This window comes from Aspergillus puulaauensis, chromosome 8, assembly GCF_016861865.1.
Source record: "Aspergillus puulaauensis MK2 DNA, chromosome 8, nearly complete sequence".
Taxonomy (NCBI): domain Eukaryota; kingdom Fungi; phylum Ascomycota; class Eurotiomycetes; order Eurotiales; family Aspergillaceae; genus Aspergillus; species Aspergillus puulaauensis.
Genome location: NC_054864.1, coordinates 1,371,643 through 1,383,735, shown reverse-complemented (window position 1 = coordinate 1,383,735; position 12,093 = coordinate 1,371,643). Strand labels below are relative to the sequence as shown.

At 47.9% G+C, this 12,093-nt stretch overlaps 4 protein-coding genes across 4 annotated transcripts; 3 read left to right on the top strand and 1 right to left on the bottom strand.

The window, feature by feature from the left end:
- Positions 1–705: 705 nt before the first annotated feature.
- LIA1 (deoxyhypusine monooxygenase) lies at positions 706–1,772 on the top strand (the record flags this gene model as incomplete). Its single annotated transcript, XM_041696836.1, has 2 exons — positions 706–1,187; positions 1,244–1,772. The coding sequence occupies 2 exons, from the start codon at positions 706–708 to the stop codon at positions 1,770–1,772; spliced, it is 1,011 nt and encodes a 336-aa protein (XP_041562426.1).
- A 90-nt stretch (positions 1,773–1,862) lies between these two features.
- On the bottom strand, positions 1,863–2,269 carry RPA12 (DNA-directed RNA polymerase I core subunit RPA12; the record flags this gene model as incomplete). Its single annotated transcript, XM_041696834.1, has 2 exons — positions 1,863–1,881; positions 1,938–2,269. 2 exons carry the CDS (start codon positions 2,267–2,269, stop codon positions 1,863–1,865), a joined length of 351 nt encoding a protein of 116 aa, XP_041562425.1.
- A 476-nt stretch (positions 2,270–2,745) lies between these two features.
- On the top strand, positions 2,746–8,304 carry SCC2 (putative sister chromatid cohesion protein Mis4; the record flags this gene model as incomplete). The annotated part of the gene is made up of 5 exons (XM_041696833.1): positions 2,746–2,908; positions 2,968–3,157; positions 3,212–3,345; positions 3,408–5,418; positions 5,481–8,304. 5 exons carry the CDS (start codon positions 2,746–2,748, stop codon positions 8,302–8,304), a joined length of 5,322 nt encoding a protein of 1,773 aa, XP_041562424.1.
- An 801-nt stretch (positions 8,305–9,105) lies between these two features.
- On the top strand, positions 9,106–11,419 carry APUU_80540A (putative NADH-ubiquinone oxidoreductase 64 kDa subunit; the record flags this gene model as incomplete). Its single annotated transcript, XM_041696832.1, has 5 exons — positions 9,106–9,928; positions 9,989–10,329; positions 10,378–10,528; positions 10,584–11,315; positions 11,403–11,419. 5 exons carry the CDS (start codon positions 9,106–9,108, stop codon positions 11,417–11,419), a joined length of 2,064 nt encoding a protein of 687 aa, XP_041562423.1.
- Positions 11,420–12,093: the final 674 nt, after the last annotated feature.

The following is a 12,093-nucleotide window of genomic DNA, read 5'->3' as shown; positions in this document are numbered from 1 at the left end:
TGGTATTTCAGGTTCATGCATAAATAGCAATAATATAATATGAGGCGGGCTAAGCGACCACTTTGATCCAGATACCAGATTAAAAGACCAAGTAATGTCAACACTCTGGACTAGAGAAACAGATATTCCATTCGGTCTGAAATCTAATTAGTACTTTCAGTGGCAGTTGCCATTACAGGTAGGTAAATTTTGGAGATAATCCTAGGACGGTAATTGAACATCTAAAAGAGCATAGTTGAGAGTTAATTGAAGGCCATCGTCCAGTTAAATATAAGAGTCGGAATGCCTTGCCCACGGTATTTGTTTCTCTAAATCTTTTCCTTTTTTTTTTGGTCCGCGTCTGTTGAAGCCATTGTATATTCTTACAGAGCACAAATGAAATCAATCATTGCAGTGCCAAAATATACATGTACACTACAAAATAGAACGCTTTACAGACATAGAAACAAAAAGTAACTAAGTAAGCTAGTTCCAACCCCCAAGAGAAAAAGATCAGATATCGTCCGACCCGGAAACATTAGTAGCAAGAAAAAGCACGTCTAGCCGCAGATTGAGGCCCCGCCACCCCGCCAAAAAAATTATTATCTCGCAGATAAGATCGAAAAATTATACGGACCGCCTCCTATGATTTAATCCATTTCTACCTTAGCAACCCTTTTCAGTTCTTAATTTTCTCTTATAAATTTACCCATAAACACTGCGGAAATGGCAGCTGACGACCTCGAGAGCCCGGACACCACCGTCCAAACCCTCCGTACAGTTATCACGTCTGAGGCCGAGCCCCTCGCTCGTCGCTTCCGCGCTCTATTTTCGCTAAAGCATCTCGCATGCCTCCAACCTCCTAGCGAGAAGACACTGCCTGCAATCCAAGCTATCGCTGCCGGTTTCGCTTCCCCGTCGGCTTTGCTCAAACATGAGCTGGCATATTGTCTTGGTCAGACACGGAATACTGATGCATTGCCGTTCCTGCTTGAAGTGTTGAAGGATACCCAGGAGGACGCAATGTGCCGTCACGAGGCCGCCGAGGCACTGGGCGCTTTGGGCTACGAGAGTAGCTTGGAGGTTCTGAAGGATCTCAGGGACAACAAGGATGAGTTGGATGTTATTCGGGAGACATGCGACATTGCCGTGGACAGAATTTTATGGGAACAGTCGGAGGCTAGGAAGGCCGAGAAGTTGAAACCTAGGTATGCTATTCTTATATTGTGCCGTTCTTTGATGTTCTAAGTCTAATATGTTATAGCGATTTCACTTCCATTGACCCCGCCCCGCCGATGCCCTTGTCCGCGAAAGAACCTTCCATCTCTGAGCTTGAGAAAACATTGCTCGACACAAGTCTGCCACTGTTCCACAGATACCGTGCAATGTTCGGTTTGCGCGATCTTGCCTCACCCCCTGATCTCCCAACCGCCAAAGATGCTGTTGAATCGCTAGCAAAGGGTTTGAAAGACCCCTCTGCTCTTTTCCGTCATGAGATCGCATTCGTCTTCGGGCAACTCTGCCACCCGGCATCCGTTCCCAGTCTTACAGAAGCTCTCAGCAACCAGGCTGAGGCTAGTATGGTACGCCACGAAGCTGCAGAGGCTCTTGGCAGTTTGGGTGATGTCAAGGGTGTCGAAGATACTCTGAAGAAATTCTTGAACGATCCAGAGAAGGTTGTGCGGGACAGTATCATTGTGGCTCTTGATATGGCGGAGTATGAGAAGAATGGTGAGGTCGAATATGCGCTGTTACCAGACTCTGGCAACCTTGCCGCGGTGCCTGCTGCTTGATTGACATGGTGATAGCCAACATTGGCATGTCGTTCGCGTTCTAGATGCATGGATATATGATATATGAATGAAAAATAGACTTCTCGGGTATTAATTGTTTGTGGTTTCCCTGGAGTAAAAGTTAGCTGGTGTGCGATCAGGGCCGATAATAGTCAGGGCTCATACTTGTAACCGCAAACACAAGTGAAGAAAACCGTGCTTCCTTCGTCTGCACTGCGCAATTGCACTGTCGTATAGTACATTTCCTTTCTGCCACATTGAGGGCAATCCTTTTCAGTCAGGGCTTCTGTTCTCTTATCGGCTGCAGTCAAAGTCTGAATCGCCGATCGCTTTGCGCGCAGTGCCGAGGGAAATGAGCTTGGTTTAGACTCGGAAACAATCGTTTTTGGGACAGTGTCTGGAAGCAAAAAAGAAATAGAAATCAGCATCTTCTTTGAATCCATGATCTTCCTTTCAAGCTCCAAAAAATTCACCTTTGTTTCGAGTTCCGCAGACATCGCAAACCAGGATCCTCGTTGGATCTCCGACTGAGCCGTCTAACAGAGAGCCGCAATCGGTGCAGAAAACTAGAGAGCCAATTGTAGACATAGTGGTTGGTGGTTGACAAGGAGTTCTTATATCGAATTGCTTCTGATCACTTTTTCTTCACTTTTTCTCCCGCCGGGAAGATTTGCGGGCGCACGGGCCACGATCGGTGGACAAGAACCCCATTAGCGCTAGGCGGTCAGGGTGAGGCCGCAGCCGCAAGATAATACTAGTAGCCGTGCCTGGCATGGTTTAAATATTCACTCGAACATCAGTTTGTCAACCAGCCATTTACAGTGCTATTCGGAAATGGATGTCTGATGGGGAGGGGAACCCGGTCTTTTTGACTGACAGCCATGTCTCTGAGCGAAGCATGTCTTTCCCGCTTTTTCAACTCCGTTCTCCCCCTACGAGCTGCAGTTCTCTTTAAGGGACCACTGCTATCATCATGGATCAGAACTGGCGTCCGGCCGTACAGGTCGTCATTAACAACCATGCTCAGACAGAATATGGGGGTGGTAGGGGGCAACCGCAGCGTCGGGCAAGACCGTTAGCTGTGGAGGAGGCGCTGGTGTACTCCCCCATGTACAGTACGCCGATATTCGGTTTGGGTGAGTTGAGCAAAAGTCTGAGAGACATGTGAACCTGAAGCTGATTCTTTACTTTTTAGATTGCATACTACGCCCTGATGTCGGCCGCCCCCCTACCACGACCTCAATCAATCATATCCTCCAATCCGGCCGCTCTGCGTTGAGCGACCTAAATAACGATGTCCGACCAGGACGTCATGAATCCAGTCGTTTAGAGACGTCCCGGGAGTATCTGCAACATCTACTTGACGGTGACCAGTTGACCGAATTGTGAGCAGCTTTCCGTTTGTATGACTTGGGGATGATGCTAATATACACTCCCAGCAAATTTAAACTTCCCATAAGGAACCGGAACCCTCCACCGTCACTAAGCACCTCCCACGAAATGGTGTCTAGCGAAAACCAACTCGGGCCCTTCTCCAAAATGATGCTTGACTCGACAGATATTGCCTTTCGATGTGAGATAACTTTGCTCCGGCTTTGCCACATGCATGACCTTAACTTACGATTTATTCTATAGATCCTACGCCATCGGAGGCGGATGAGGGCATGCCGATGAGGAAACCAAAGCCCACGGACAAGAAACTTCCGAAAAACCATAAATTCACGGACAAAAGCTATAACCAGCAAGTGCAGCCCGCAAGCCAACTCTCTGTCGTAATACCAGTCAAGCCTTTGCCGAACACCGATAGTGCACATGCCACTCCGAAAAAGAGAAATCTTAGTGCTGGTGGCGATGACAACTTAGCCTCAATTCGATTAAGAGCTCAGAAGGAGGAGGCGGATGCAGCTCTGGTTAGGTTGCAGGATATTCTTCACGAGATATTCGAAGCAGAGGATCAATTTGATCCAGGGGTATATGATAACGCTCCAGATAGATCAAATATGGTCTTCACATCACCCCAGTTGCTGGATGTTAATGGCCCCGTTCTCTCCTCAGATTCTCACGCGCGCTTTCAAAAGGCTATTAAGAAGGTAGTGAGCTTCAATAGGCTTCAAGATATTCCTTCAGACTACCTCAGTCGCGTACAAAAGCTCTGTGAAAGGCCGATAATTGCCGCGCAAGCGGCTGACCTGAAACTTGAAGATGCCTCAGACGAATCAGCGACAAACGATTGGCTGAGGAAATTAGACGACATGCATAATGCCCTTCTTGCTGTCAGCTCTCTTCTACAAACCATGTCCGGCCCGCAAAGTGAAAGGGATCTTTGCCAGGAGGATCTGATTGAAGCCATCCCAAATCTCTTGAACCAGATCTTCGACCACTGTGTCATACCCGCCGTTGAAGCTCGCCCTTCAGGGAAAGATGGGAAATATTTTGAATTCTGTTCCGCCCAGAGGCGTGTTATTGGGGGCGTGATCCAGCAAAGCAAAAAGGTTCTGAGTCTCTTCGCTGACTTCCTTGCACGGATCGATGTTTCAGAAGGAGCAATCACCGCAACTGAATTCTTTGCTGCAAAACTGATATTTGTGGAAAACTCTCACACTGAAAAGGATTCTGCCGTGGGCTGTCAAAGATATGAGTCTGTTCGGCGTGGCGCCATGGATATTCTTGCAAAGATATTCTCAAAGTATCCGGCCCAGCGCCCTTTTATCCTTGACGAGATTTTAGTTTCCTTAGAAAAGCTTCCGTCTACCCGGCAAAGTGCCAGACAGTTCAAACTCGCGGACGGCAAGAATATCCAACTCCTAACTGCCTTGGTCATGCAACTCGTGCAGACCACCGCGTTAGATACCCCTTCTCCCAGGTCGGCGAGATCTAAGCGTAAGATAGCGAAGTCGGAGGATGAGGATGATGAATCTGTTGAAGACGACCAGGCTATTGATGATGATGAAGATGACCAGTCAGATGTTTCATTAGCGCGTTTGGCAGCGAAGGTCAATCGCCTGTACGATAATGCTCTGCGAAGTGCTCAGTATATTATCAAGTTCATTGTCCAGCGAGCAATGACGTCCACCAAAACTGGTGATCAGCCTTACAGAAATATTCTTGACCTCTTCACCGAAGATTTGATCGGGGTTCTGGGCTCTACAGATTGGCCTGCTGCTGAATTACTCCTTCGTATAATGGCATCGCACATGGTCAGTATCGCCGACCTTGACAAGAGCCCTGCGACAGCGAAGAGCATGGCTCTAGAACTTCTGGGCTGGATGGGATCCGCTATATCCGATCTTATTTCCACCGCTCAACATCTACTTCCAGCCATGGAAGAATCCAATACAGAGCTTACCGACTACCTGAAGCAACTGTTCGATGACTACTCAAGCCGTGCTCTACACCCTCAAGACCTTGTGGTCTCGGAAGGCCCGTACCGGATGACTCTCGAATATTTCCTCAACGATCAGAATTCGGATAACTGGCAGCTTACCAGTGCTAGGGGATTCTTTCTAGCGCAGTGGGCCAAAACCTTCTGCTCTGTCTACTATAACTCAGAGGACAAGGACGAGGTCGAATACGATAGTGCAACCGAGGCTGGTGTGCATCTCTTTGCGAAGCTGTTTTCTGATCCGTTCTGGCTGGAGACACACAGGTATGTTTCATAAACATAACACGTCGTTGACCTAGCATTAACTTTTTTTCTTTCTTTCTTAGGCAATTTGATAATAAGATTTCGACCGCCCACGGGAGATTTGCATATATCTTAACCGTCTTGAACTCAAGCTTCTGTAAAGCCTTTGATACGATCCTAAAAGTACTTCTCAACTCGATCACAAGTGACCAAGCAAAAGTTCGAAGCCGCAGTCTGAAAAGTGTAATCTATATGCTTGAGAAGGATCCGAGCCTTCTTGATCGAGATACATCAGTAATGCGCGTGATTCTTCGGTGCGCAACTGATGCTTCGCCCATGGTCCGTGACTCTGCATTATCTTTGATCGCCAAATGCATAGTTCTGAAACCCAATCTCGAAGAAGATGGATGTCGAAGCATTTTGGCCTGTGCAGGCGATCCAGCAGCCGGGGTTAGGAAACGTTGCATCGGCTTGCTCAAAGATATCTACCTGAAAACACCTCGCGCTGAATTAAAGATGGCTATTTTGGATAGCTTTCTCCAGCGAACCGTGGATCTTGAAGAGGGTGTAGCAACCTTAGCTCGCCAAACATTTGAGGAAATTTGGCTCACCCCGTTCCATGAATTGATTGATTCAGCTCAAGATGCGCCAAAACTGAAGATCGGACTTGCAGAAGGAGTAACATTGTTTGTCCATTTAGTGCAAAGAAGTGAGGCAGCTCTTGAAGCACTTGGCACATGTCTAAAAAAGCTGTTATCCGACTCACCCAAGTCCTCTCTCAACTTCAAAGTGTGCAAAGCAATGGTTGCAACAATGTTTGAGAAATTGATTGAGGGGAATGAAGCTTCGCAAAAAGAATTCCAACAGGCTTTGCTGCAAACAATGACCGTGTTTGCCAAAGTGAATCCGAAATTACTACGTCCGGATCAATTGGAGGCCCTTCATCCATATATTGGACATCTTGCCACAGCGGAAGACTTGTTCTTGTTCCGCTCTGTGGTGGTTATTTACCGCTGTGTTCTACCATATCTCTCGACATCTCATAATACGCTTTTGAAGGAAGTCCAAAACGACCTCTTCAAGAGCGTGGCCAAACTCGCACGCGCAGAATTGAACGAAGTCATGGCTTGCCTATGGACTATCAACGGAGTCCTTCATAACACAGACCGCCTCGTGAAACTCACGATTTCTGTTCTGAAACCGATACAACACTACAGAAACATAGATCTTTCGAGCAGCACCAATGCCACTGTCCTTACGAGGGCCAAAAGTTATATCCGAATTGCGGGTTGCGTCGGCCGGCATTGTGACCTTGAGAAATACGAGCCTCATTTCAGAAACGCTTTCCCATCCTGGAAGGGTGGCTCTGTGGCTGGTCTCATGGTAAACTCAATAATTCCCTTCACGTTGGCAAAGCAGCCACTTGAGGTGCGCGTCATGGCTCTTGAAAGTTTAGGTTCTATCTGTCAATCGTGGCCTGCCCATTTTGGTCAGGAGGAGTCAAGGCGTGTCCTCTCGGCGGTGTTTGGAGAAGACAATCCCAGCCTTCAGAACATCGTGCTGAAGTCCTTTGCAGATTTCTTTGCAATGCACGAAGGTAAAGCCGAGAAGTCCATAGTCCCCACTGCTGAAGTCGCAGACCAAGAAAACACGACTAGGCTAGGCGGGTCACTGAAAGCGAGCGATAATGACGGAGCCGCGGCGTTGATTGCTCAGCACTTTTTGAAAGACATGCTCCGAGTTGCGCAATCTCGGCAAGACTCATATGCTTTGACTGCCATTGAATTGGTAGCGAGCATCAATCGGCAGGGTTTGGTCCACCCGAAAGAATGTGCCGGAGTTTTAGTCTCTCTAGAGACATCCACCATCCCAGCTATTGCTAAAGTTGCATACGACACGCATAAGATGCTTCATACGCAGTATGAATCTATGTTCGAAAGGGAATATATGCGTGCCATTCAGGAGGCCTTCTACTATCAACGTGATGTGGTCGGAGATCCGGCTGGCGCTCTGGCACGTCCATACGTTGCCAAGTTAACGCCGCTATTCGACATTGTCAAGATCAGTAACAGTCGATACCAAAAGAAGTTTCTTTCCAATCTATGTTCCAAGGTGAATTTCGAATTGAAGAAGCTCGATTCAAGCGGCAACCCCCCGGAACACCTTCTTCTTTCCTGCTTCATATCTCAGAACCTGGCATTCTTTGATTACAACCAGCTAGCTGAACTTGTGGCGGCTATCGGCAGCATGGAGCGCATCGTTTCTGCGACAGGAACGATTGTGGCTCACGCCATTGAGATGGAGATCTTTCCGCCTAAACAAGAACCCCCGCCACCGCAGATGGATGGAGCGCCCATGCCGATGCCAACAGAGGCTACCAATGTTCTACCCTTGCAAAATATCAACCCGACCACTTTGCGACACCTCACTGTAGCTGCCGCTTCTTTGTCTATGCTGTGGGAAGCACGAACCCACCTTCGACGCCTATACGGTGTGACATTTCACGCACGGAACAAGGACGGAAAGGGTGCCGCTAAGGAGCTGAACAAATCTGCCACAAAAGTGCAGGGAATTAATGGTGATAGATTCTGGGAAGCTATTACCCGAAACATGTCGTCCCTAGACAGCGAGCAGAGCATGGCTGAAAAATGTCGTGAATTCGCGACTTTGCTTTCCATTGACGAAGAGTTTAAGATTGGTGATGCTGAAGATGCGGAAGCGGACAGTCTTGACGCAGTAGGCGAGGTTGATGATCCTGCGGCGACCTGGGTTGCTGGACAACGGCCGGTGAAACGCAAGAGCTCTGTATCAGGTCAGAACCCGCCGAAACGGCCTCGAGGCCGCAAACCTGGGTCCGTGAAGAAGAGAAACAGCGCAACCCCAGATGCAGATGCGGACTGGGACTAGGCTAGTCCTACACCTATATCCATGTATTTTGGCTGTTTTCTACAGCAGTATTTAGACGGTGCATATTGGGGTCACGGAAAACGGCGTTTTGAGGGGCGGCTGGGCTTGTATTGACATATCCGTCTTGTTATGGCGTGCAATGGATCTTCATCTTTACTTAGCCCAGAGCACTCTTCTAGTATTTTGATGGGCCTTTTATTATTTACCTAGTCCATTTAATCTATTATTATCTATTCCCAAGAGACAATTTGTTTGCTTTTGCAGTCTTTACCCATCGGATCTTCGGCTCAGGCTATCCTTGTCGCCTCGTGGCGGCTGGTTATACACCATAATGATGTATGGAGCTCTTGCCCAGAGGAGCAACATAGACTCCTACTAACAGGCTACACCGGTGTACCGAATCAGCGCATCAGTCCATGCCGGACCGCAGGCATTTCGTCCTAAACTGTAGCATTTGAGGAAGGTCGAAAGAAAATCCCACGTAATGTCCGATCGGTTGTGCTGTGGCAGCCTGAGCTAACGTAGTCAGGTTAGTCGGTCCCATAGTGGGCCAGTCCAGAATGCTTGGTGGGCGGCAGAATGACGTTACGGGCACTGGACTTGACTGAAGTTTGAACCGTGCTAGCCGTACGGTCTCACGGACAGCTCATTCCGCACGGTCTCAATTCTCCCCATCCGCCTTCCATGCTATCCTCCTTCATTCTTTTAATCACTCTTTAATTCAGCCTTGTCTTGATTCTCGTGGCGTTGACCGTCACCACGTCTCGGACCCCGTCGCTCCCTCTCATCCTCCGTTGAGCCATGAGCGCTGCGCTGCGTTCGGTTCGTCCGGACGCCCTCGCGCTGAAGACCGGACTCCTTTCGAGACAAGTACATGCCTCAAATCCTTCAATATTGTCTAGATGTACTTCCGGGCGACTCGCATATCATACCCAACGCAAACCCGTACCTCAATTTCTCGCGTCGCGTGTCTTCTTCAATCCCCGATATTCAGTCCGACACAAATCCGCCGTCACCACACCAAAGGAGAATGAGAGTCCAAAGTCATTCCGCCTTCGGGATATATTTGTTAAAACCTTTGCCTACTGCGGTTTCTTCATTGTTATGACGGGCGGCGCCGTGGTAGCTTTCTTCATTTACGATGCGACAACATATCGCGAACATCCAAGTGCGGAGGATATCCCGGTTTCCGAACTGGCTCTTAACCCACGCCGTGGAGGACCGAAGAATTTACCAGTTGCTGAAGTTCTGGTGGGGGATAATGATTCCGATGCAATGCAGGAACAGAGGGACAAGCCCAGGCTGGTTATTTTAGGTACGGGCTGGGGTAGCGTCGCCCTGCTCAAACAGCTTAACCCTGGTGATTACCACGTTACCGTGGTTTCTCCGACCAATTATTTCCTGTTCACGCCTATGCTGCCTTCTGCGACTGTCGGGACACTTGGGTTGAGGTCGCTTGTTGAACCTGTTCGTCGTATTGTCCAGCGTGTCAACGGACATTTCCTTAAGGGGGAGGCTGTCGATGTTGAGTTCTCGGAAAAGTTGGTTGAAATAACCCAACTTGACGCCCAAGGAGAGAAGCAACATTTCTATCTCCCATACGACAAACTGGTGGTTGGTGTCGGTAAGTACTGCTAGTGCACGTGTCGCTGCGCGATGTACTAACCCAATTATGTCAACTTAGGCTGCGTTACAAATCCCCATGGTGTTAAAGGTCTGGAGAACTGCCATTTCTTGAAATCGATAGACGACGCCCGCCGGATCAAGAATCAAGTGCTGGACAATATGGAACTTGCCTGCTTGCCAACCACTTCTGACGAAGAACGCAAACGCCTGCTATCATTTGTTGTCTGCGGTGGTGGACCAACTGGTGTTGAATTCGCCTCCGAGCTCTTCGACCTTCTGAATGAAGATTTGCTTTATTCGTTCCCGAAGATATTAAGAAATGAGATCTCTGTCCATATCATTCAGAGTCGCAGCCACATTCTGAACACATACGATGAAGCCCTCTCGAAATTTGCTGAGGTAGGTATTGGTCTTGTTGAACATTTCACAGGTAGCTAATGATAGTAGTCTCGGTTTGCGCGTGATGACGTTGATGTTCTGACAAACGCGAGAGTAAAGGAAGTACACTCTGACAAAGTCGTCTTCAGCCAAATAGAGAATGGCAAGACGATAACCAAGGAAATCCCTATGGGTTTCTGTCTATGGTCAACCGGCGTTGGTAAGCAAATGTGACCTGGAGAACACTGTGAGGGCTCTGCTAATTGGTATAATAGCTCGCGCCGATCTCTGCCAGAAGATCTCGGACAAACTTGACTCCCAGAACAACAAGCATGCTCTAGAAACCGATTCCCACCTCCGCCTTATCGGAGCGCCTCTCGGAGATGTGTACGCTATGGGCGACTGCTCCACTGTTCAGAATAACATAGCTCAACATATCCTGTCTTTCCTCCGCACCATCGCCTGGGAAAAAGGCAAGGACCCCAAGAAAGTCCACCTCACGTTCCGTGAATGGCGAGATGTCGCCTCGCGAGTCAGAAAGCGTTTCCCTCAGGCCTCCAACCATCTACGCCGCCTCGACAGGCTCTTTGAACAATACGACAAAGACCACTCCGGCACTCTAGACTACGACGAACTCTCCGAACTCCTCCACCAAATCGACACAAAACTTACTTCCTTGCCTGCAACAGCCCAACGCGCAAACCAACAGGGCGAATATCTCGGCCACAAGCTTACTAAAATTGCCGCTGCTATGCCTGGCATGCAAGCAAATGAAATCGACCACGGCGACCTCGACGAAGCGGTTTACAGAGCGTTCCACTACAAACACCTCGGTAGCCTTGCGTACATTAGCAATGCTGCTATCTTTGACTTTGGCGGCGTGAATTTTGGTGGTGGTGTCCTGGCCATGTACCTCTGGCGTAGTGTTTACTTCGCCGAGAGTGTCAGTCTGCGAACCCGGTGTATGCTCGCCATGGATTGGGCTAAGAGAGCGCTTTTTGGAAGAGGTACGATGCATCACTTTTTCTCTGTTACATCCTATTTTTCTTTTAGCCCTATCCGGTGTCAAACTAACATGACTTCTCATTCTACAGATCTCATGAGCTTCTAAACGTCCTCAAAAAAAGAGTCTATTAGAGAGAAATCATTTTCGCGTCCTTGACCCTGTGATATATAGTCTTGGGTTTCCACACTTGTATATCTTATCTTTGGAGTATATCTGGAGCAGATATATTTGAATTTGTGTTATACTAGTTAGAGTTACTATGTTAGGAGTTGATACTTGATCGGAGAAATTCATTTTCCATACATAATCATACAAGTATTAATCTATAGCGTTGGATTTATGTACAATCTTTTTTGATAATATGATCTTGATGCGGTTCAGCTAGAGCGTTTAAATATATGTCGTTCAATCTACCCAACAAATATATATTTCCGGATTCTCCCCCTTCGTACATCAGGTTTAGTGGACGCAATTGGTATATAAATCGCTTTATTGTGGCTTACTGTGAGTAACCAACAAGCACGATATATAACCGTAATGGCCAGTGTGTTTTTAAGTGATTGCGCATGTTACGGGAACCACAAGTGCATGGGTACAGTGTGCCATTGAAACTTGCAGATTATTCAGAAGAATTGAAAACAACTTGTTAAGTCGGAATATGAATTTACTCTAGATACTGTACTAGATCTAGATACAGATGCTAATTGAGGGGAGGTAAAGGCCTCGACTCCGGAACGCCTAGGCTTAATAAAACAATCCAATGGTCGAGGGTGTGGTGA